General features: G+C 44.5%; 1 protein-coding gene across 3 annotated transcripts in view; it reads right to left on the reverse strand.

Moving 5' to 3' along the window:
- Positions 1-24,878, reverse strand: part of LOC147114695 (uncharacterized) — an 89,362-nt gene that overhangs the window by 23,224 nt on the left and 41,260 nt on the right. For all 3 annotated transcript variants that reach the window (XM_085992546.1, XM_085992545.1, XM_085992547.1), the window contains exon 2: positions 393-9,515. In XM_085992546.1, coding sequence (XP_085848672.1) covers positions 393-9,515 — 9,123 coding nt within the window. The remainder of the gene's footprint in view (positions 1-392; positions 9,516-24,878) is intronic.

The raw sequence follows: 24,878 nt of genomic DNA on the forward strand, positions 1-24,878 counted from the left end.
ATACTAACCAAGAAGACGACCTGCTCTTCTTCAAACAATGCCATGAAATATTTAACGCCCATCTGAGAAAGTGGCCAGGGTCGGAGTTGTCTTATCTGAAGGACCGCACTCTAGTAATACAGCTCTCTCTCAGTACCGCACTGGAATGCCAGGCTAGATTATAAGCTCAAGTCCTGGAGTAGCACTTGAACCCATAACCTTCTGCCATAAAAGCAAAGGTCAAGTGAACCAAACTGACACATTGAGATAAAAGAAAGAACCATGATGTGGGGGGGGGGGGGGGGAGAAGAGGAGAGAATGATCCCACATTGCCAATGTATGATATTTAACCAATAATAATCCAAATAAATTAATTTTCATTCTCAAGTTTTTACAGAATGGAAACTCTTTACCTGCTGGTTTCTCATCCAAGTCCACTGCATCAGACAGCTTAATCTCTTCATGGCTTTTCTCTCCTCCTGGTGGGCTTTCAGATGTAGCAGCATGCTTTAAGAAGATTTCTCGGTCCTGATGTCCTAAAGTCAGTTTACATGATGGGGAGGATGCAATAGCAGAAAAGCAGTTGTTAGCCAGTTCAGGACAGGTTGCGGAGGGAGCTTTATCTAGGGAGGGAATATCTACAACGGAACGGATGGGCATAGGAGCAAAACCGAATTCTGTCATTGAAAATGCAGAAGGAATGTTACTCAATGTAGCATGAGGACATGCAAGAGATCTATCTGGAGCACTGCAAGATACATCGAGCAATGTGTTGAATGCTGGGGTCTCTGCCAGTGAATGACCAATGGTGGACGGATGCTCGGAATGATGTGAATTACCCAATCTTTTATCCTGAGTGTTGTCACCACTCACATCAAGCGAAGCGCGGTGGTAAGTGTCAACCTTTTCTTCTCCATCACTACCCACTAGGCAAGCAGGTTTTTGATCTTGAGGTGGTGTCTCCAATGATGCATTATTGTCTTTTTTGTTATAATACAATCGTTCGCTATTCTGTGTGACCACAAAAGCATCAGGTACAGTCTGGTTTACATCTGAACTGGAATGAGAGTCTACTTCTAAATCAGGAACAGCTTGGGTACATGACCAACTCAATACTTCAGACTCATGGTGTTGACATGAATCCAACCTATGATTGGGTAGGCAAATGTCCACCCACTTTCCTTCTTCTAAATCTGCAGGCACCTTCATCGACAATTCCCCCTGTACCACCTCGCATTTTAAAGCGACCTCATTAGCCTTACAGTCCTGAATGGTATGTTGTGCTACTTGACAGACAGAAGGAATGGACGAAGCTATGCAAACTGGCTCTGATGAAAGGACTGGGTGGTCACAGATCTCAACACCTTCTGACCTGGAACCATCTGATGTTAAGTTATCGGATTCATCAGTGGAAAGGTTATTGGATTCATCAGTGGAAAGGTCAAGTTCAGCTTCTGGTGTAAACTCTGAAACTTTAGATGGTGACAATGTCTCAAAAATCTCTTCTACTTCTGAATCTGTTTTTTCAACTAAAATGTGGCTCCTTTCATCGCCTGGGCTTTCCGTTTCAAACTCTGACACATTTTGTTGTGCAACTTCAGTGGTTTCTTGTTCGAGTAACTCGAAAACATTGTCAGTCGAGCTTTTAGAAGCCTTCAGACACTCATCGGTGAATCCTTGTGCAGTCTCGGACAATGCCGAGGTAGAAGGGCTCAATCCTCTTGCAGAAACAGAGATCTCCAAATTGCAATAAAAAGATTTTGATGCAGTTTCACAAACTTCCTGTTGATGATCATTCACTCTTAGAGTTGGGTTTGGGAGTTCAGGTTGATTATTGGTGTTTCTTTGTTCAAGTACTTGGCCAAAGCTGTGACCTGGTGATATCCCTGAGAGTTCTGTATGACAGGAGTCAATACCTGGTACACAGTCAAGGAGATTTAGTTGATCAGCGTTACTGGCTTTTGGGATATCTGGAATCTTGTCTCGTCCGCCTTCCACTTCTGATACTAGGCTGATGACCTTCCACTGACAAGCATCATCTCTTAGCTGGGCATCAGGGAGTTCCATTTTTCCACCATCATTTGTTGATGTTGTCTCTGCAACTTCTAATGTATTATCACCTCCTCCTGGTGAAAGACTGAAGGAACCTACTTGACCAGCATTATCTCTTGGACTCTTATCCAAGTTCACTATTGTGCTTACATTGGTTCCTCGTGTTGAATCAGACATATTTAATTTCCCACCATCCGTAGCTTGTGAATCATCTATAGCATTGTCCGTTGATGCACTACCTCCCAACATCAAGTCCACCATCTCAAGTTTATAAGCATCACCTTCAGATGAGCTGTTAGAGAACTCGACTTCACCAGTAGAATTGTGTGGTATAATATGTGACACATTCAATATGTCATCATCACTACTTTGTGACACATCTGTGAGCTTGTCTTCTTCATCTTCATTATCAAAAAAGTTGTCATTATCTTCTTCTGACATAACATCTATGATTCCCAAATTATAAGGAGCATCACTCGACAGAACATCAGGGACTGCTGTTTGATCCCTACCATCTCCTGGTACTGTGTCCATGAGCTCTGATTTACAAGCATCATCTCCTGGTAATATATTGGCGAGCTTGGTTTGGTCCACATCGGTTACTTCACTAGAATCATGTTGCAATAGGCTACCAGACTTCTCCATCTGGAAACCATGATCTCCTGAAATCTCTGATGTCCCAGTAGATTTTCTTAGGAGGGTATCTGAATATTTATCAGCATCACTGATCTGTGAATCATCTAGCAGTTTACCTTCACATATCACTGTACCATTAGCCTCTGATTTACAAGCATCATCTCCTGGTAGAATGTCACAGACCTTCACTTGACTAGCCTCCACTATTGGCAGAGTGTCCATATCTTCACACTTGCTAGTGTCATCTTCTAGTAGGATGTTACCGACCTTCACTTGATTAACCTCCTCTACTGGCAGAGCATTCATATCTTCAAACTTGTCAGCATCATCTCCTGGCAGGATGTTGTAATGTTCCACTCGTCCAGCAACATCTACAGCCATGTCTATCATCGCTGCTTTGTAATCATTATCTTCTGGTAAAATGACTCCAACCGCACTGTCACCCATTATTGTATTGAGAGCTTCTAACTTGCCAGTGTTGCTTCCTGAGTAGCTGTTCAAGAGTTCTACCTGTTCACTAACATCCCTTATTGTCATGTCGGTGGCCTCTGATTTACAAGCATACCCATCTGATAAAGTATCAGATATTTCTACTCGACTGCCATCATCTCCTAGCATTGTTTTAACAATCCCTAATTGGTTAGCATCATCTCCTGGTTGGCTGTTGGTGAGCTTCAATTGATCATCATAATTCCCTTGCTGCTTGTCTAAGCCCACTAATGTAGGAACTGTACGTCCTGTGATGATACCTGAAATGTCTAAATTTTCTGCATCTTCACCTTCTGAAGCATCTTCTGCCATTGTATTTATGGTCTTTAATTGAAAAGAATCATCTTCGGATACAACATTGGAGACTTCCACTTGTCCACCCACATATACTACTGCCAAGTCTATGACAGTGGATTTACAAGCATCATCTTCTGGTAAGATGGGAGAAACTTCTACTTGACTATCATCATCTCCTGTCACTTTGACTTCACTTTCTAGTTTACCAGCATCATCCCCTGGTTGGATATTGGTTAGTTCCAACTGTCCACCAAAATCTCCAACCATATCTAGGATCTCTGATTTAAGAGCATGATCTTCTGGTAATGTATTTGACACCTCCGATTTCTTACCGTCATCTCTGAATATTGTGTCTACGGCCTTTGACTTAACAGAATAATCTTCTGATTTACTGCTAGAGAGCTCTAATTGATAACTACCATCTTTCAGCATCTGGTTTAAGAATTTATCGACAGTATTTCCTGGTGAAAATTCTAAAAGACCCAATTGGTTGGTGTAGTTGTCTGGTAAGCCATTTAAGGGCTCTGCTTGATCATTACTCTCTTTCTGTATTGTATCTAAATCCTCTAACTTCCCAGCATCATCTTCTTGCAGGATATCAGAGGATTCCACCTTCCCATCAGTATTTTCAGTTAGTGTACCTGGAAGTTCAATCTGATTATCACCCTCTTCTGGTAGAGCTTCTGAGTGTGTTAAAGGATGAGTGCCAGCTTCCAAACTGGAGCCCAAGACCTTTAATTGGCTAGCAGCATTTCCACTCTGAACGTCCAGAAGCTCCATAGGATCAAAGCATTCTTGTGACAAGGAGACGGAGCACTGCACTTGATCATTTCTTGATAAAGAGTTTGAACTTAACTCAGAATCTGACAAGTTAGATTGATCAATGCCAACTTTTGGTTTAGCATCAATATGTTCCTGGCTGACAACAGGATAAGCTATATTGTCCCTTGTTCCATCTTCATCCTGTTGACTTCCAAATTTTTGATTTGGTTTATCCAGCAATGGTTCCGAGTCGCTAGACTCAGACCTGCTAACCAGCTGCTGAGATGATCCTGAAGACCTGTCACTTATTGTATCTTCCAATGAGACCATGTCCTGTTGAGCACTCACTTGTACAGAAGGACTGGTTTCACCAATAGGATTATAAATCTCAAAGACATCTGTAGATTCAGGATCTTTAACTGAGGGCATGTGTTCTGATAAATCTGGTTCACTGCTCATGTCATAATCTTCTGTTTCCGATGATGATGAACTCTTCAATGATAGTGGTATTGGTCTACTTGTACAAGCTTGCGACTCTTCACCTGCCAAACCCCACTTCACTGAAGCATCTGCCGGAACTATGTTCATCATCTCCTTCTGCTCAATGTTGAGAGGCTCACTATGTTGCTCCTCCAGATTATTTTGTTCAGGGTTTCTTTTTGGTGCTCCAACCGTTTGTTCAGTACTTGTTAAATCTGAAAGGTTATTGAGCTCAGGACTTGTTTCGGAATGGCATGTACCAGGCAAGGGGCAAGGTACTTCATTTGGTGCAACATTTTCATCCAAGCTCTCAGTGCTGGTTCCATGATGAGGCAGTGGCATGTCCCTGAAACCCAATGCAATGACATTTTTACATCCCATAGCTGGTCTACTTTCAGGTAATGTTTCCAGGAACTCTTTAGCTTTTTGTGCATAAGGAGAGACATCATGCTCCTGGACAATATTTTCCTCAGAGAGAGCTAATTTGGAACAAGGAGACCTTGATGCGAGACCTTCTCCATGAATATCTATAATTTGTGATCCACAGGGAGAGGACGGCCCAGCAGTGTTTACATTGGCTGAATCGGATTGGAAAGGACAGACGCAGGGAAATTTTTCAGTGTCTTCAAGTGTTGGATCAACACAAGTAGGCTGATTGTCAGCTTTCACACAGACTGACATCAAATCCTCTCTGATATTGTTACTGATGTTGGTGGAATCTGTAGCTTTCCCAGTGGCATATTGACCACCATCACATGATTTTTGTGTAGTAAAGATAAAATTGTTGCTTTCGGAATTTGATTCACTTGAGCTGATATTTGGAGCGTCAACATCACTGGCCAGATCAACAGGCAAATTCAAGGGCATCTCAGAATTGGGCCCTTTGCTCTCACCATCTTTGGACCATGCACTGACCATTCGATAGTGGTAATCATCAAATTTATTCATACCTTCAGGTAAATCAGAAGCCAATTCAAAGTCAAGTTCATCTCTATTGTGGTCCTCGGTGAGATTGGTATTTTCCAACTGGGAAGTGAGACTTGTGTTTGATTCAGTTGGTGAGAGCTCCTTTGTAACCCGAGGTGTAGTTATTGTCTCACCATAGCAATCTGATTGGATCTGTCCAAAGTTGGGGAGAGATTCCAGTTCTGGTAACTGCCTTTCACACAATGCCAGTTCATGAGTCATTTCTTCAAAGGCTGACAATCCAGATGACAGATCTTCACTGTCTGAATCAGTTGAACATGTCTCATTCTCTTCAACCTCCAACACCATCTCTGAAAGGCTCTTTGGGCTAGTTTTTGTAGACTCAACCAATGATGTTTGTTGAGACTCATCTGGGACACTGAGGAAAGGTAGTGAAATGCATTTATCTTCTGACAATTCATCAGTTTGTAAGCTATATGTTTGTAATGGAGAAGCTGTAATGCACGCTGAAGCTTGATGTTGTGTGACTTCCGCAATTAATGATTGTGCTTCATCTTTACTGTCAACGGCTGTGCCCTCAGATTCTTTCCTCCAATTCTTTTGTGTTTCCATTCCAGCACTAGGTGGTTCTTCTTCATTGCCAACAGAGTTGGATTTCCCTGTCTGCAATGATGCCATGTTACACAATGTCATACTTGTAGCACAGTAGGCCACATGTGCTCCAGAGTCTGACGAGGAGGCTGACGAAGACATTTCCATCTCACTATCGCTCCCTGAATCTATGGATTCACCCTTTGGTCCTTCGATGTGTACTTCAGTAACTCCCGAGAACAGGACGTAGTGCTCCGCAGCGATTCTTTCATCCTCTCCATCAAGAGACGCAGAAGCAGAAGATTCTGAAGTTGTATCTTGAAATGCAAAGGATTCATCAACTCCTGCAGTGATAGAGGTCTCAGACAGTGAATAAAGGAATGACACAGAACTGTCTTCATCTTCATCTCCAACATCACAGTCACCATCAGCATGATCACTGTCATTAACATCACCACTGTCGTCACCACCACCACCAACAACATTTTCCTGTCCTGTTGTAGTTGGAGGCACCTCGGACAATGAAGTAACTTCAATAGACTCTGCCTCAAAAATAATGCTGCCTCTGAAAGATAGCAATGATGCAGGTACCATTCTCTCATTATCAAAACCCGTGCCAACAACTTCGTATGGAGACTGGAGCATCAGCGCAGTCCCCATTTCAGGACTGCTTGCTGTGTCTGACACTTCAGATGAACAGGCAACTTGCATGGAGTTGTACATCCCACTGGATGGTTGACCACTTGGAATGCAAACTGCAGAAGCTAGTGGCACAGATCTTTCAAGCTCACCTTCAGCTACAAGGGAACCATCATAATCAGGGCTGATAAGAGCATTGGAAATTTCCTTGAATGATTCATCCAACAGCAGATCGAGTCGGCATGAGATTGAAGTTTCAAGTTTCATATCAGGTCCTGTCTTTAGTTCCATGCTCCTTTCTTCATTGAAAGCGTCAACGTAATCTTCAGCTAACTCCTCAGAAGAAGCAAGAGGAGCATAAGTAGTGCAATCGTCACAATGTTTGCTATAAGCATATTGGTCCTTGACTGTCTCAGTGGTGAGCAAATAGTTATGTGTTGTGCAAATTGTGCTATTGCCCATGTCATTTGACCCATGATTGATACGTATGTCTCCCTTTGATACATATTCGAACTCTGAAGTCAGGCTCCTATTTTTTGTTTCGTAACAAGTAATATTGTCAAGTGTTCCAATTGGCATTGTGCTTTCTTCCACCATCTGATCTCGAATGGGTTCAGCCTCATGCTGCCCACTACCTTCATCAACCTCTGTGCTTACTTTGGGCATACCTAACCCTACTGGATCATCTTCATTACTAGGTACAACAACTATTTCTCTTGGGCCTCTTTCAGCATTTTCACAATTTGATTCACCACCATTGGACCATCCGTACTCCCTACTATATTTTGACTCTGAATTGTCTTCCTCCTGAGGAATAGATATTGGATGGAAGGTGAGTGCCTCTTCAGGTTTTCCATCTGAAGTGATTGTATGGCACTTAACCTCTGTTGTAGCATTTTCTGTCATTGTTTGTAAGCTCTGTAATTCTTTACTAATATCACAGTCTGTAACGTATGTTTGTTGATTCATATCATTTCCCTCAATGAATCCTGGTCCTACACTGGAAATGTCCTGATCTTTAAGATTTATATATTCCTGTCCATCTTCATCATCATCCTCCTCTTCACTGATTTCAAGATTTTCATTATCAAATGCTAAAGGAGCGAGGTCATCTTGCGTTTCTGTAAGGCATCTTTCAGTTGACTCTTCCATCGAGGTCCAAGTTTCCTCATCAATTAAGCCATAAGGAGCATCAGCAAGAGGCAGCACTTGTTCGGGCTGCTCTTCATTGAGTTCCTCTGCAAAAGCGGACAATGATTCTACGTAACAGGCGGACACTTCCATCGTTTCAACTTCCGCCAGTAAGTTTGGGGAGCACGATGGGGAAGTGTTTGGGGTGCCTGATGATGTCCAGCTGCCTCCTTCTGCAGTTCTGTAAGATCCTGAGGGAGAGGTCGGTGAAGAACAGATGCTTTCGCTGCCCTCGCTCTCCAGGGCTTCAATGGGCTCTTCATGTAAGCCAGTTTTCAAAAAAGAAAAATATTTCTGTGCACCGCATGCCGTCTTTACTGGAGTCGATGGAGCGGTGAAGAAAATATCTGGATCGGTACCGCACACGTGATCCACAGCACTGGGATACACGAGCAATTCTTTGGTGGGTTCCGAATAACACAAAGGCATATCAGTGTGTCCAATGTTTATAACTTGATCCTGAGTTTGTGAAGATTCAGTCTTTGCGTTTTCAGCCCTTGATTTCACAGTCAGCAAGTGGAGAGGATCAATAACTACAGGCAGGTCGGCCGCTGTGGCTGAAGTGGCCTGAAGTTGTAATGTTAGTGAAGCCTCAATACAGCTGCTCATGAAAACGGGAGGGAGGCCGGCAGAGGAGAGTGTTTCCACAAGAGGGGCTGGTTTTTCATTGTCTGCTTTAAGTGAATCTTGGCCCATTTCTTCACCGGCAGTGTCCTTCTCAATGAAGGGCAACTGATCTGATGTGTCCGTTTCGGAGTCGGACAGATCCTGATCTCCCTCCCTCTCCAAACCAGCCACTTCTGCCTCTCTGTCTACTTTGGTATCCATTAGTTGCGTGTCGCCATCTGGCTCCTCCCGGGATATTGTGTCCCTCTCTGAAATGCTGCTCACCTCCGACTCTCCCAATGGCACGCCTGCGCTGGACTCCGAGCTGGCTCGTGTCGCATCGACCACAGAGTCGGCCGTGGTTGGTGGACCATCCGGTAAGTGTCTGTTTTTCTCTGGAGCTTCCATGTTGGATATCCCTGAGCCAACGTCTGCACTGACGAGGTGTGCGCCGTCAGCAGTGCTTAGTGCAAACTTGTCCGCCCTTTCTCGATCCACGTCTTGTTTGTGCTTGGCTACTTGGCCTTCGTTTTCCGAAAGGCTTTCCTGGATGCAAGACGCCGCTGAAGACGACTCGGGGTACGAGCTATCCGTGTCCGTGTCGCAACTTGCTCCTTCAGGCTGAGGTCGGGCTCCCTCATCGGCTGCACTTTTCTCGCCAAAGCTTTCGGCAGCCTCCCTGCCGCGATCCAATGCGGGGCCGCTGGTCGGTAGCTCACTCTGCTCGATCCCCGTCGACCACGGCGAGCCGTCGGCAAGCTGCATCAGGTACGAGGCGTCAGCTGTTGGGGAGGCTTGGGGCGAGGCTGGGTCTTTAGGGGTGAGCATGCTGTGAGAAGAGCCACAGGAAACATCAGGGGAAATGTCTGCAGATTTAACAAAAGGAAACAAAAAGAAAAAGCAGATGGATTGCAAATAGACAGAGCAGAAATGAAAAAAGATGGAAATAGGGAAAAAGGTGGAGAGCAAAATAGTCAAGAATTAGTATTTTCATTAGATTTCATTTCATTTCATAGAATCTTACATTACAGGAGTCCATTCATCCCATCGTATCTGTGCCAGCTCTTTAAACCAGCTATCCAATTAGTCCCACTCCACTTACTCTTTCCCCCAGCACTGCAAATTTTTCCTTTTTAAGTATATATCCAATTCCCTTTTTTAAAGTTACCATTGAATCTGTTTCCACTACCCTTTCAGGTAATGCATTTTTAACCTTGGCTTTGAGACTCATCTCTCACACTTTGTAGGGAGCATGGTTGAACACCTTTAAAAAAAAAGAAAGAAAACCAGTCATTTCCTGCTGTTTTTTTCTGACCTTCAGATAATCTGCCCTCTCCCCAAGGAGGGGAGTCAAGCAGCAGCCAATGTGGAAAAACTTCCAACAACAATGGTAATCAGCCTCTAACTTTGCTCAGGATGTTATGAATTCACAATAGGGAGTAGCTCAACAATGGCCTTAAAGGGGCAAGCCAGGTTAGTAACTAAGCAGATAACCAGATAGTTTCCCATTAAAAACACTTTAATGGTGCAGAATCATACAGCACAGAAGGAGGCCATTTGGCCCATCATGCCCGTGCCAGCTTTTGACAGAGCTATCCAATTAGTTCCACGCCAGTCCTGCAAATTCTTGCTTTTCAACAACGTATATTACATAGCGCCTTTAACGTAATAAAACGTTCCAAGGTGTTTCACTGGAGTGTTATAAAAAAATGTTGACATCGAGCCATATAAGGAGATGTTAGGGAAGATGATCAAAAGCTTAGTCGAAGAGGTAGGTTTTAAGTAGTGTCTTAAAGGAGGAAGGAGAAGTGGAGAGGCAGAGAGATTTAGGGAGGGAATTCAAGAGCTTAGGACCGAGGCAACTGAAGGCACAGCCGCCAATTTAAAATCAGGGATGTTCCAAAGGCCAGAATAGGCAGAGCGCAGAGGTTTAGGGGGATTATAAAGCTGGAGGAGATTAGAAATAAGGAGGGAATTGAAAACAAGGATGAGAATTTCAAAATCGAGGCGTTGCTTGACTGGGAGCCAATGTTGGTCAGCAAGCACAGGGGAGGTGAGTGAGCGGGACTTGGTGTGAGTTAGCACACGGGTGGCAGAGTTTTAGATGATCTCAAGGAGGCTGGCCAGGAGTGCATTGGAATAATCAAGTCTCGAGGTAATAAAGGCATGGATGAGGGTTTCAGCAGCAGATAAGTTAAGGTAAGGGTGGAGATGGGCGATGTTACAAAGGTGGAAATCGGCAGTCTTAGTGATAGAATGGATATGAGGTAAGAAGCTCAGTTTGTGATCAAATATGACACCAAAGTTGTGAACAGATTTGGCCAGCCTTAGATAGTTGCCGGGGAGAGAGATTGAATCCGTGTAAAAGGAAGGGAGTTCGTGGCATGAACCGAAGACGATGGCTTCGGTCTTCCCGATATTTAATTGGAGGAAATTGCTACTCATCCAGTGCGGGATGTCGGACAGTCTGATAATATAGAGACGGTGGAGGGTTTGAGCGAGGTGGAGGTGAGGTACAGCTGGGTATCATCAGCGTACATGTGAAAACTCACGTTTTGTTGCTGGATGATGTCACTGAGGGGCAGCATGTAGATGAGAAATAGGAGGAGGGCGAAGGATAGATCCTTGGGGGACACCAGAGGTGACAGTGCAGGATCGGGAGGAAACATAGACATAGAAACATAGAAGATAGGAGCAGGAGTAGGCCATTCGGCCCTTCGAGCCTGCTCCGCCATTCAATGAGATCATGGCTAATCATTCAAATTCAGTACCCTGTCCCTGCCTTCTCCCCATATCCCTTGATCGCTTTAGCCTTAAGAAATATATCCAACTCTTTCTTGAATATATTTAATGAACTGGCCTCCACCGCCCTCTGTGGCAGAGAATTCCACAGGTTCACCACTCTCTGGGTGAAGAAATTCCTCCTCATTTCAGTCCTAAATGTCCTACCCCTTATCCTTAGACTATGACCCCTGGTTCTGGACTCCCCGACCATCAGGAACATCCTTCCAGCATCTAGTCTGTCTAGGCCTGACAGAATTTTATAGGTTTCGATGAGATCACCTCTCAATCTTCTAAACTCCAGTGAGTATAAGCCCAATCGACACAATCTCTCCTCATACGTCATTCCTGCCATCCCAGGTATCAGCCTGGTGAATCTCCGCTGCACTCCTTCCATGGCAAGAACGTCCTTCCTCAGATAAGGTGACCAATACTGCACACAATACTCAAGGTGCGGTCTCACCAAGGCCCTGTACAACTGTAGCAAGACATCCTTGTTCCTGTACTCGAACCCTCTTGCTACGAAGGCCAACATACCATTTGCCTTCTTAACCGCCTGCTGCACCTGCATGCTTACCTTCAGCGACTGGTGCACAAGAACACCCAGGTCTCTTTGCACTTCCCCTTCTCCCAATCTATTGCCATTCAAATAATAATCTGCCTTCCTGTTTTTGCCACCAAAGTGGATAACCTCACATTTATCCACATTATAGTGCATTTGCCATGTTTCTGCCCAATCACCTAACCTGTCCAAATCGTACTGGAGTTTCATGACATCCTCCTCGCAGCAAACCCTCCACCCAGCTTTGTGTTGTCTGCAAATTTGGAGATATTACATCCAATTCCCTCGTCCAGATCATTAATATATATTGTGAACAGCTGGGGTCCTAGGACCGATCCTTGCGGTACCCCACTAGTCACTGCCTGCCACTTGGAAAACGACCCGTTTATTCCAACTCTTTGCTTTCTGTCCGCCAACGAGTTCTCTATCCAAGTCAATACCTTGCCCCCAATCCCATGTGCCTTAATTTTGCATGCTAATCTCTTATGCGGGACCTTATCGAAAGCCTTCTGAAAGTCCAAATACACCACATCCACTGGTTCTCCCTTATCTATTTTACCAGTTACATCCTCAAAAAATTCCAGTAGATTAGTCAAGCATGATTTACCTTTTGTAAATCCACGTTGACTTTGTCCAATCCTGTCACTGCTTTCCAAGTGCTCTGCTATTACATCTTTTATAATGGACTCTAGCATTTTCCCCACTACCGATGTCAGGCTTGCTGGTCTATAATTCCCTGCTTTTTCTCTGCCACCTTTTTTGAATAGTGGGGTAACATTAGCTACCCTCCAATCCATGGGTACTGTTCCAGAGTCTATCGAGTTCTGGAAGATGACCAGCAATGCATCTACTATTTCTAGGGCCACTTCCTTAAGTACCCTGGGATGTAGATTATCAGGCCCTGGGGATTTATCGGCCTTCAGTCCCATCAATTTTCCTAACACCATTTCCCTACAAATACTGATTTCTTTCAGTTCCACCCTTTCATCAGACCCTATGTTCCCCGGTATTTCTGGGAGGTTATTTGTGTCCTCCTTTGTGAAGACAGAACCAAAATATGTATTTAGTTGGTCTGCCATTTCTTTGTTCCCCATTATAAATTCCCCCGATTCTGACTGCAAGGGACCTACGCTTGACTTCACCAATCTTTTTCTCTTCACATATCTATAAAAGCTTTTACAGTCAGTTTTTATGTTCCCTGCAAGCTTACTCTCATTCTATTTTCCCTTTCTTAATTAATCCCTTTGTCCTCCTTTGTTGAATCCTAAACTGCTCCCAATCCTCAGGATTATTGCTTTTTCTGGCCAATTTATATGTCCTCTCCATGGATCTTATGCTATCCCTAATTTCCCTTGTTAGCCACGGTTGAGTCACCTATTTTGTTTTACTTTTATGCCAAACTGGGATGAACAAATTCTGTAGCTCATCCACTTGGTCTTTGAATGTTTGCCATTGCCTATCCACTGTCAACCCTTTGAGTGCCATTCCCCAATCAATCCTATCCAACTCGCTCCTCAGATCATCGTAGTTTCCTTTATTTAAATTGAGGACCCTAGTCTCCGAGTCAACTACTTCATTCTCCGTCTTAATGAAGAATTCGATCATATTATGATCGCTCCGACCCAAGGGGCCTCGTACAACAAGATTGCTAATTAATCCTTTCTCGTTACATAATACCCAGTCTAAGATGGCCTGATCTCTGGTTGGTTCCTCGACATATTGGTCCAGGAAACCATCCCGTAAACACTCCAGGAATTCCTCCTCCACAGTATTGTTACTAATTTGGTTGGCCCAATCTATATGTAGATTAAAGTCACCCATGATAACTGCTGTGCCCTTATTGCACGCTTCTTTAATTTCCCTTTTAATGCCATCCCCAACCTCTGCCTTACTGTTTGGAGGTCTATATACCACTCCCACTAAGGTTTTTTTCCCCTTAGTATTTCTCAATTCGACCCATACAGATTCCACATCATCAGAGCTAATATCCTTCATTACAATTGTGTTAATCCCTTCTTTAACCAGTAATGCTACCCCACCTTCCTTTCCTTTTTGCCTATCTTTCCTGAATATCGAATACCCCTGGATGTTGAGTTCCCAGTCTTGACCATCCTTGAGCCACATTTCCGTAATCCCAACCAAATCGTATTCGTTTACCTCTATATTTGCGCAGCCAATTCATCCACCTTATTACAAATGCTCCTCGCATTAAGACACAAAGCCTTCAGGCTTGTTTTTTTAACGCTCTTAGACCTATTAGAATTATTATTTACTGTGGCCACGTTTGATTTAAACCGTTGATTTCTCTGACTGCCACTTTTGGTTTTTCTCCTTCCTATCTTTTGCTTTTATCCTTGTTTCCCTTTCCTCTGTCTCCCTGCTCAGGTTCCCAACCCCCTGCCATCTGACATGATTCTCTGACTATATAAGCTGTGTCTTTATGCATTTCTCCACTTCACCTGAAGAAGGAGCAGCGCTCCGAAAGCTTGTGATTTCAAATAAAGCTGTTGGACTATAACCTGGTGTTGTGTGACTTCTTACATTTGTCCACCCCAGTCCAACTCCGGCATCTCCACACCATTTTAGTTTAAACCCTCCCCCACAGCACTAGCAAACACTCCCCCTAGGACATCGGTTCCAGCCCTGCCCAGGTGCAAACCGTCCGGTTTGAACTGGTCCCACCTCCCCCAGAACCGGTTCCAATGTCCCAGGAACTTGAATCCCTCCCCCTGGCACCATTCCTCTAGCCACATATTCATCTGAAGTATCCTTCTATTTCTGCTCTGACTAGCACGTGGCACTGGTAGCAATCCTGAGATTACTACCTTTTGAGGTCCTGTTTTTTAATTTATCTCCTAACTCCCTATATTCCGCTTTTAGGACCTCATCCCGCTTTTTACCTATATCGTTGGTGCCTATATGCACCATGACAACTAGCTGTTCACCCTCCCCTTCCAAGATGTTCTGCAGCCGCTCGGAGACATCCTTGACCCATGCACCAGGGAGGCAACACACCATCCTGGAGTCTCGTTTGCGGCCACAGAAACGCCTATCTATTCCCCTTACAATAGAATCCCCTATTACTATATCTCTGCCCCTCTGTTTCTGAGTCAAGTACTTCATTCTCCATCTTAATGAAGAATTCGATCATATTATGATCGCTCCAACCCAAGGGGCCTCGTAGAACAAGATTGCTAATTAATCCTTTCTCGTTACATAATACCCAGTCTAAGATGGCCTGATCTCTGGTTGGTTCCTCGAAGCCATTGCAGGTGATTCTATGGTTACGGCTGGAAAGATAGGAATGAAACCAGACGAGTGCAATCCCACCCAGCTGGACAACGGTGGAGAGGCGTTGGAGCAGAATTTTGTGGTCAACCATGTCAAAGGCTGCAGACAGGTGCAGAAAGACGAGAAGGGATAGATTACCTTTGTCGCAGTCAATTAGGATGTCATTTGTGACCTTGGTAAGAGCCGTTTCGGTACTGTGGCAGGGGTGGAAACCCGATTGGAAGAATTCAATCTAGGAGTTCTGGGAAAGATGGGCATGGATTTTAGAGAACTTTGGAGAGGAAAGGGAGGTTGGAGATGGGGCGACAGTTTGCAAGGATGGAGGGATCAAGGGTTGGTTTTTTGAGGAGGGGGTGATGATGGCAGATTTGAAGGAAAGGGGGACAGTACCGGAGGAGAGAGAACCGTTAACAAGATCCGCTAACAGGGGAGCCAGGGAGGAAAGTTGGGTTGTCAACAATTTAGTCGGAAAAGGGTCGAGAAAGCAGGAGGTCATCATTGTCAAGATGAGCTTTGAAAGGGCAAGAGGGGAAATAGGAGAGAAATTAGAGCAATATGCAAACTTAGGGTTATGGGAGGGGGAAACGGAGAGGAAGTAAAGTCCGGTGGGCATGGGGAAGGAAGGGAATTGAAAGCAGAAGCAGTTGAACGAATGTTGTCGATCTTTTTAACAAAGAAGTCCATGAGTTCCTCACATTTATTGTTGGAGGTGAGGGAGGAGGAGGCAGGGGAGGGTGGTTTGAGAAGATGGTTAGTATAGGAGAAGAGAAGCCTGGTGTTATTTTTGCCATCCCGGATGACCTTAGAATAGTGGCCGGTATTAGCGATGGAGAGCAGGACCTGGTGATGGATGATTAGACCAGTTGTCCGCCAAAGACATTCAAGTCTGCGTCCCTTAGACTTAAGGGAGCAGAGATGAGGGGTATACCAGGGGGAACGACTACGGTGAGAGAGTGTAATGATTTTAGTGGGGATAAGGGCATCAAAGGTAGTGGAGAGGGTGCAATTTAGTAAGTCAGTAGCTGCAGAGATGTCATGGAGAATAGCAGGCCAAAGCTGGGTAGTTGGGAATTGGAAAGTGCAGTGGTAAGGGACTTGAGGGAGAGTTTTTTCCCAGGGGTGGCTATGAAAAGAAGTGGGTTTAGGAGGGGGAAGGGGAATATGGGTAGAGAGTGATATAAGGAAATGGCCGGAGATTGCCTTATCAATGATGGTTACGGGGGGGTTAGCGAGGCCACGTGATATGATAAGATCTAGGGGGTGGCCGTGGATATGGGTGAGGGAGTTGACATGAATGTAGAGATTAAGGGAGGAAAGAAGCGCGGAGAACTCAGAGGAGAGGGAGCAAGATGAGGTTGAAATCACCGAGGGTGAGAAGTCGCTCGGTGCAGAGGGAGGAAAGCAGAGAAGATATCTCATTGAGAAAATTGGTGTGGTATTTGGGTGGGCGGTACAGAATAAGGATTTTAAAAGAGAGACATAAGGGGTGAAACAAATTGAGATGCTCAATATATATTTCAAGTATATATCCTTTTGAAAGTTACCATTGAATCTGCTTTAGGCAGTGCAATCCAGGTCATAACAACTTGCTGCGTTAAAGAAATTCTCCTCATTTCCAAAATCAGGAGAGGGAGGAGATTATTTTAAATCTGTGTCCTCTGATTATCAGCCCCTCTGCCACTGGAAACAGTTTCTCCCCATTGACTCTATCAAAAACTTTCATGATTTTGAACACCTCTATTATATCTCCCTTAACTTTCTCTGCTATAAGGTGAACAATCCTAGCTTCTCCAGTCTCTCCACATAACTGAAGTCCCTCATCCCTGGTATCATTCTGGTAAATCTCTTCTGCACCCTTTTCATTTCAAATGCGATCATGTACCCGACTGTAAATACTGTATTATATCATAGAATCTTACAGCACAGAAGGAGATCATTCAGCCCATTGTGCCAAAGAGCTATCCAAATAGTTCCAGTAAATATATTATTTTTAATTAAGAAACCCAGATGAATAATAACTATGCCCACAGTGCAACACCACCAGTGTCTAGTGGCCAAGTGATACTAAGGTTGACTTTTAAAAGCCTGTAGTTTGTAGGTGGAAGAGAAGACTGAAGGAGGTGAGGGGTTCCACAGTTGATGAGCAGGAATGAGTTAGTGCAGGGGATGGTGAGACAAGTCTTGATTTCAACACATTGAGACCACAGGGAGAAACAAGAATGTATGATGCCACTTTTGAGGCTCAGAAGGGACAAGAGAGGAACGTTCGGAGCAACACTGACCATAACTACAAACCCCTTGCCTCCTTCAGACTGCCCCATCCTATGATCTGCAAGCCTTATCTTTATACTATATATATATTGGTTTTCAAGATATGGGCAACTAACAAGGCTGTATATTGCCCATCCCTAGATATGCAAACAACTGAGTGCAATGCTAGGTCACGTGGAAACATAGGAACAGGAGTTGGCCATTTAGCCCTTCAAGCCTGTTCCGCCATTAAATGAGATCATGGCAGATCTGTATGTTAACTCCATCTACCTGCCTTGGTTCCATATCCCTTAATACCCTTGCCTAACAACACTTTTACCAATTTCAGTTTTGAAATTTTGACCTAGCCTCAACAGCTTTTTATGGGAAGAGAATTCTAGATTTCCACTACCCTTTGTGTAAAGAAATGCTTTCTGACATCACCTCTGAATGGCCTAGCTCTAATTTTAAGGTTATACGCCCTTGCTCTGGACTCTCCCACCGGAGGAAATAGTTTCTCTCTACCCTATCAAATCCTTTAATCATCTTAAACACCTCGATTTGATCACCCCTTAATCTTCTATATTCAAGGGCATACAAGCCAAGTCTATGCAACCCATCTTCATAATTTAACCCTTAGCCCCAGTATCATTCTGTTGCATCTGCGCTGCACCCCCTCTAAGGCCAATATATCCTTCCTGAGGTGTACAGCTGCAACATAACTTCCACCCCTTTACATTCCAGCCCTCTTGAGATAAAGGCCAACATTCCTTTAGCCTTTTAAATTATTTTTTGTGTGCACATAAGTATTCCAGACTAGGGTTAACAGTCTGAAGGACAATAGTAAAAAAAAAAAGACTCGCATTTATATAGCACCTTTCATGACCTCAGGATATCCCAAAGCGCTTTACACCCACTTAAGTACTTTTTGAAGTCACTGTTGTAATGTAGGAAACTCAACAGCCAATCTACACACAGCAAGGTCCCACAAAAAGCAATGAGATAATAACCAGATAATTGGTTGAGGGATAAATTTTGGACAGGACTTTTGGTACAACTCCCCAACTCTTATAGTTAGCAATAAAGCCATGGGATCTTTTACGTCCATCTGAGAGTGCAGACGGAGTCTCGGTTAACGCCTCAACCAAAAGACAGCACCTCTGACAGTGCAGCACTTCCTCAGTACTGGAGCGTCAGCCTGGATTATATGTTCAGGTCTCTGGAGAGGGATTTGAATCCACAAGCTTCTGGCTCAGAGACAAGAATGCTACCCACTGAGCCAGTTGGATTTTTAAAATAACAGTCTGCCAGCTTTGATGGTTATTTTTCTGGTGCTAACCCATAGATTTATTGAATTTACTTACACAATGTTACTGGTTCCAATACCATAACCACAACACTAGTGTACCAGTCTTACAAAAAATCACTTTGCTGTTACCTAGTCACTATGTCAGGGATTACCTTGTCTTCACTTCAACAATTTTCAATCTTCGATCTATGGATCTCAAAGCCTCAACCAGCTTTCTCAATAAAAATACAATAGCAGTAAAATAGAAAGATTCATTTACTCTGAATTAGTGAATGGAGAGCCACAGCCCTTTAGAGGAAGTGGTGAAAAAAATGGTTGAACAGAAAGAAACTCATAAGAAGGGAAATGTAACTTTTATTTCCAGATCTGCTAGAACATTCCCATCAAAGAATAACAAAATCAATACAAGAGAGACCTTGGAATGTAATGTGTTTATTCCCATCAGGGAACCATCTCGTGTTCAGTTAACAATATGCAAGTGCCATACACATCAACTTGCTTCCCATGAAATGTCTGCTTTAAACAATCACTCAGCAGCTAGATTGTTACACTCCTTACTCGTGCCTTGTAGATGCTGGAAAGGCTTTGGGGAGTCAGGAGGTGAGACACTCGCCACAGAATACCTAGCCTCTGACCTGCTCTTGTTGCATTAGGAGGAAGCCCCTTAATTTAAGTCAGAGCTAGGACTTTAATGAGTCCAACACTCTACTTTGCTGGAAGGACGTAACAGGCACACAGTAGGACCTAGACCTTCGGCCTCTTTTTATTCATTTATGGGATGTGGGCGTTGCTGGCAATGCCAGCATTTATTGCTCACCCCTAATTGCCCTTGAGAAGGTGGTGGTGAGCCGCCGCCTTGAACCGCTGCAGTCCGTGTGGTGAAAGTACTCCCACAGTGCTGTTTGGTAGGGAGTTCCAGGAGTTTGACCCAGCGACGATGAAGGAACGGCGATATATTTCCAAGTCAGGATGGTGTGTGACTTGGAGGGGAACTTGGAGGTGGTGATGTTCCCATGTGCCTGCTGCCCTTGTCCTTCTAGGTAGAAGAGGTCACGGGTTTGGGAGGTGCTGCCGAAGAAGCCTTGGCGAGTTGCTGCAGTGCATCTTGTAGATAGTACACACTTCAGCCACGGTACACCAGTGGTGGAGCCAGTGAATGTTTAAGGTGGTGGATGGGGTGCCAATCAAGCGGGCTGCTTTGTCCTGGATGGTGTCAAGCTTCTTGAGTGTTGTTGGAACTGCACTCATCCAGGTAAGTGGAGAGTATTCCATCACACTCCTTACTTGTGCCTTGTAGTTGCTGGAAAGGCTTTGGGGAGTCAGGAGGTGAGACACTCGCCACAGAATAGCTAGCCTCTGACCTGCTCTTGTTGCCACAGTATTTGTGGCTGGTCCAGTTAAGTTTCTGGTCAATGGTGACCCCCCCAGGATTTTGATGGTGAGGGATTTGGCGATGGTAATGCCGTTGAATGTCAAGGGGCAGTGGTTAGACTCTCGCTTGTTGGAGATATGATGTGGAGATGCCGGTGTTGGACTGGGGTGGACAAATGTAAGTAGTCACACAACACCAGGTTATAGTCCAACAGCTTTATTTGAAATCACAAGCTTTCGGAGCGCTGCTCCTTCGTCAGGTGAAGTGAAGAGTTGCATATAAGCACAGTATATACAGAGAGTACTGCCAGATGATTACAGGTAATCTTTCTAACTGCCCTTTATCACACCTCGGCAGAGAGATAATCACAGCAATCACAGATGTGAATGGTGTCCAAACAGGTCAGTCAGGAAAACATTACATCAAAGGGGTCACAAGGGGTCAAATGTTGCAGATGCTGGGGTCTGTATGAAAAACAAAAAACAAACAAAAAACTTTTTTTTTGCTGGAAATCACAGCAGGTCCGGCCGCATCTGTGTAGAGAGAACAAGCCAACGACGACTCAAGTCTGGATGACTCTACGTCAGGTGGGGTTACATGTAGCGTGACATGAACCCAAGATCCCGGTTGAGGCTGTCCTCATGAGTGCGGAACTTGGCTATCAGTTTCTGCTTGACCATTTTGCGTTGTCGTGTGTCTCGAAGGCCGCCCTGGAGAATGCTTACCCTCCGATCTTCGGGTAAGCATTCTCCAAGGCGGCCTTCGAGATAACCTCCAACCACCACAACCATCTTCCTTTGTGCTAGGTAGGACTTCAGCCAGTGGAGAGTTTTCCCTCCGATTCCCATTGACTTCAGTTTTACTAGGACTCCTTGATGCCTCACTCGGTCAAATGCTGCCTTGATGTCAAGGGCAGTCGCTCTCACCTCCCCTCTGGAATTCAGCTCCTTTTTCCATGTTTGGACCAAGGCCGTAATGATGTCGGGAGCCGAGTGGTCTTGGCGGAACCCAAACTGGGCATCAGTGAGCAGGTTATTGGTGAGTAAGTGCCGCTTGATCGCACTGTCGATGACACCTTCCATCACTTTGCTGATGATTTGAGAGTAGACTGACGGAGAAGTAATTGGCCGGATTGGATTTGTCCTGTTTTTTGTGGACAGGACCTACCTGGGCAGTTCTCCACATTGTCGGATAGATGCCAGTGTTGTAGCTGTACTGGAACAGCTTGGCTAGAGGCGCGGCTAGTTCTGGAGCACAAGTCTTCAGCAGGACAGCTGGGATGTTGTCAGGGCTCATAGCCTTTGCTGTATCCAGTGCGCTCAGCCGTTTCTTGATATCACGTGGAGTGAATCAAATTGGCTGAAGACTGGCTTCTGTGATGATGGGGACCTCAGGAGGAGGCCGATATGGATCATCCACTCGGCACTTCTGGCTGAAGGTGGTTGCAAACGCTTCAGCCTTGTCTTGTGCACTCACATGCTGGGCTCCACCATCACTGAGGATGGGGATATTCATTATCTTGTACCCGATAATGTGGGGAGCCGGTGCTCTTCACTCATCAGTGCAACAGATGTCAGCCATTGCATTATGATCCAGTGTGTTGAGTCAGCTGTTAATTTTGGAAGTGAAGATGATACTTAATGTTGAGTCACTGAGGGCGACAAAGTCCAGCACCTTGGAGATGGTGCAGAGGAGATTTACCAGAATGATACCAGGGACGTCAGTTATGTGGAGAGACTAGAGAAGCTGAGATTATTCTCCTTCGAGCAGACAAGGTTAAGGGGAGTTTGAATAGAGGTATTCAAAATTATGAAGGGTTTTGATAGAGTAAATTCCAGTGAAGGTGAATTTAGAAAGTCAAAGAGAAAGGAGAAAGCAATAGTGCAGGGTAGCGATAGGAGTAATGATAACCAGAGTGTGACAGGAAGGGACAGAGCGTACAGACATAAGCGTGCACCAGCAAATAGAGTCAGAGTAGGGGGAAAATGGTAAAAAGACTAAATTAAAGGCTCTTTATCTGAATGCACACAGCATTCGTAAGAAGATAGATGAGTTGACGGCACAAATAAAAACATATGGGTATGATCTGATAGCCATTACAGAGACCAAGGCTGGGAACTGAATATTCAAGGGTATTTGACATTTCGGAAGGATAGGCAGAAAGGAAAAGGAGGTGGGGTAGCTCTGTTAATAAAGGGATGAGATCAGTGCAGTGGTGAGAAATGATATTGTCTCAGATGATCAAGATGTAGAATTGTTTTGGGTGGAGATAAGAAATAGTAAGGGAAGGAAGTCACTGGTGGAAGTAGTCTATAGGCCCCCCTAACAGTAGCTACACTGTAGGACAGAGTATAAATCAAGAAATAATAGGGGCTTGTAAGAAAGGTACTGTGATAATCATGGGCGATTTTAATCTTCATATAGATTGGTCAAATCAAATTGGCAAGGGTAGCTTTGAGGACGAGTTCATAGAATGTTTTCGGGATGGTTTCTTGGAACAATACATTGTGAACCAACCAGGGAGCAGGCTATTTTAGATCTGGCAATGTGTAATGAGACAGGATTAATTAATGATCTCATAGTAAAGGATCCTCTAGGGAAGAGTGATCATAGCATGATAGAATTTCAAATTCAGTTTGAGGGTGAGAAACTTGGGTCTGAAACTAGTGTCTTAAGACAGAGTTGGCTAAAGTGGACTGGGAAAATAGATTAAAGGGTAAGATGGTAGATAAGCAGTGGCAGACATTTAAGGAGATATTTCATAACTCTCAGGAAAGGTTTATTCCAGTGAGAAAGAAAGACTGTATAAGAAGGATGAACTTTCCGGGGCTAACTAAGGAAGTTAAGGATGGTATCAAATTGAAAGAAAAGGCATACAATGTTGCGAAGATTAGTGGTAGGCCAGAGGATTGGGAAATTTTTAGAAACTAGCAAAGGATGACTAAAAAAAATAATAGAGAAGATAGATTATGAAAGTAAACTAGCAAAAAATATAAAAACAGACAGTAAGAGCTTCTACAGGTACATAAAAAGGAAGAGAGTAGCTAAAGTAAATGTTGGTCCCTTAAAGGATGAGATTGGGGAATTAATGGGAAATCGCAGAGACTTTGAACAAATATTTTGTATTGGTCTTCACAGTAGAAGGCACTAAAAGCATCCCAATAATAATTGATAATCGGAGTTATAGGGAGGGAGGAACTTAAAGCTATGACTATCACTAGAGAAAAAGTTGTCAGGGCCCATAGCCTTTGCAGTATCCAGTGTCTTCAGCCGTTTCTTGACATCACGTGGAGTGAATTGAATGGGCTGAAGACTGGCATCTGTGATGCTGGGGACCTCAGGAGGAGGCCGAGATGGATCATCCACTCGGCACTTCTGGCTGAAGATAGTTGCAAATGCTTCAGCCTTGTCTTTTGCACTCACGTGCTGGGCTCCACCATCATTGAGGATGGGGATATTTTTGGAGCCTCCTCCTGTTAACTGTTTAATTGTCCACCACCACTCACGACTGGATGTGGCAGGACTGCAGAGCTTTGATTTGATCCGATGGTTGTGAGATCGCTTAGCTCTGTCTATCGCATGTTGCTTCCGTTGTTTGGCATACAAGTAGTCCTGTGTTGTAGCCTCACCAGATTGACACCTCATTTTTCGGTATGCCTGGTGCTGTTCCCGGCATGCTCTCCTGCACTCTTCGTTAAACCAGGGTTGATCTCCCGGCTTGATGGTAATGGTAGAGTGAGGGATATGCCGGGCCATGAGGTTACAGATTGTGATTGAATACAATTCTGCTGCTGCTGATGGCTCATCAGCAAAGTGATGGAAGGTGTCGTCGACAGTGCTATCAAGCGGCACTTACTCAGCAATAACCTGCTAACTGACGCCCAGTTTGGGTTCCGCCAGGGCCACTCAGCTCCTGACCTCATTACAGCCTTGGTCCAAACATGGACAAAAGAGCTGAACTGGTGAGGTGAGAGTGACTGCCCTTGACATCAAGGCAGCATTTGATCGAGTGTGGCATCAAGGAGCCCTAGCAAAACTGAAGTCAATGGGAATCAAGGGGAAAACCCTCCATTGGTTGGAATCATACCTAGCACAAAGGAAGTTGGCTGTGGTTGTTGGAGGTCATTCATCTCAATTACATGACATCACTGCAGGAGTTCCTCAGGGCAGTGTCCTAGGCCCAACCATCTTCAGCTGTTTCATCAATGACCTTCCCTCCATCATAAGGTCAGAAGTGGGGATGTTCGCTGATGATTGCACACTGTTCAGCACCATTCAAGACTCGTCAGATACTGACGCAGTCCATGTCCATATGCAGCAAGACCTGGACAACATTCAGACTTGGGCTGACAAGTGGCAAGTAACATTCGCACCACACAAGTGCCAGGCAATGACCATCTCCAACAAGCGAGACTCTAACCATCTCCCCTTGACATTCAATGGCATTACCATCGCTGAATCCCCCGCTATCAACATCCTGGGGGTTACCATTGATCAGAAACTGAACTGTACCAGCCATATAAATACTGTGGCTACAAGAGCAGGCCAGAGGCTGGGAATTCTGCGGCGAGTGTCTCACCTCCTGACTCCCCAAAGCCTTTCCACCATCTACAAGGCACAAGTCAGGAGTGTGATGGAATACTCTCCACTTGCCTGGATGAGTG

The sequence above is a fragment of the Somniosus microcephalus genome, chromosome 7 (genome assembly GCF_052327205.1).
Source record: "Somniosus microcephalus isolate GS21.2 chromosome 7, FLI_Smic_1.0, whole genome shotgun sequence".
Lineage (NCBI taxonomy): Eukaryota > Metazoa > Chordata > Chondrichthyes > Squaliformes > Somniosidae > Somniosus > Somniosus microcephalus.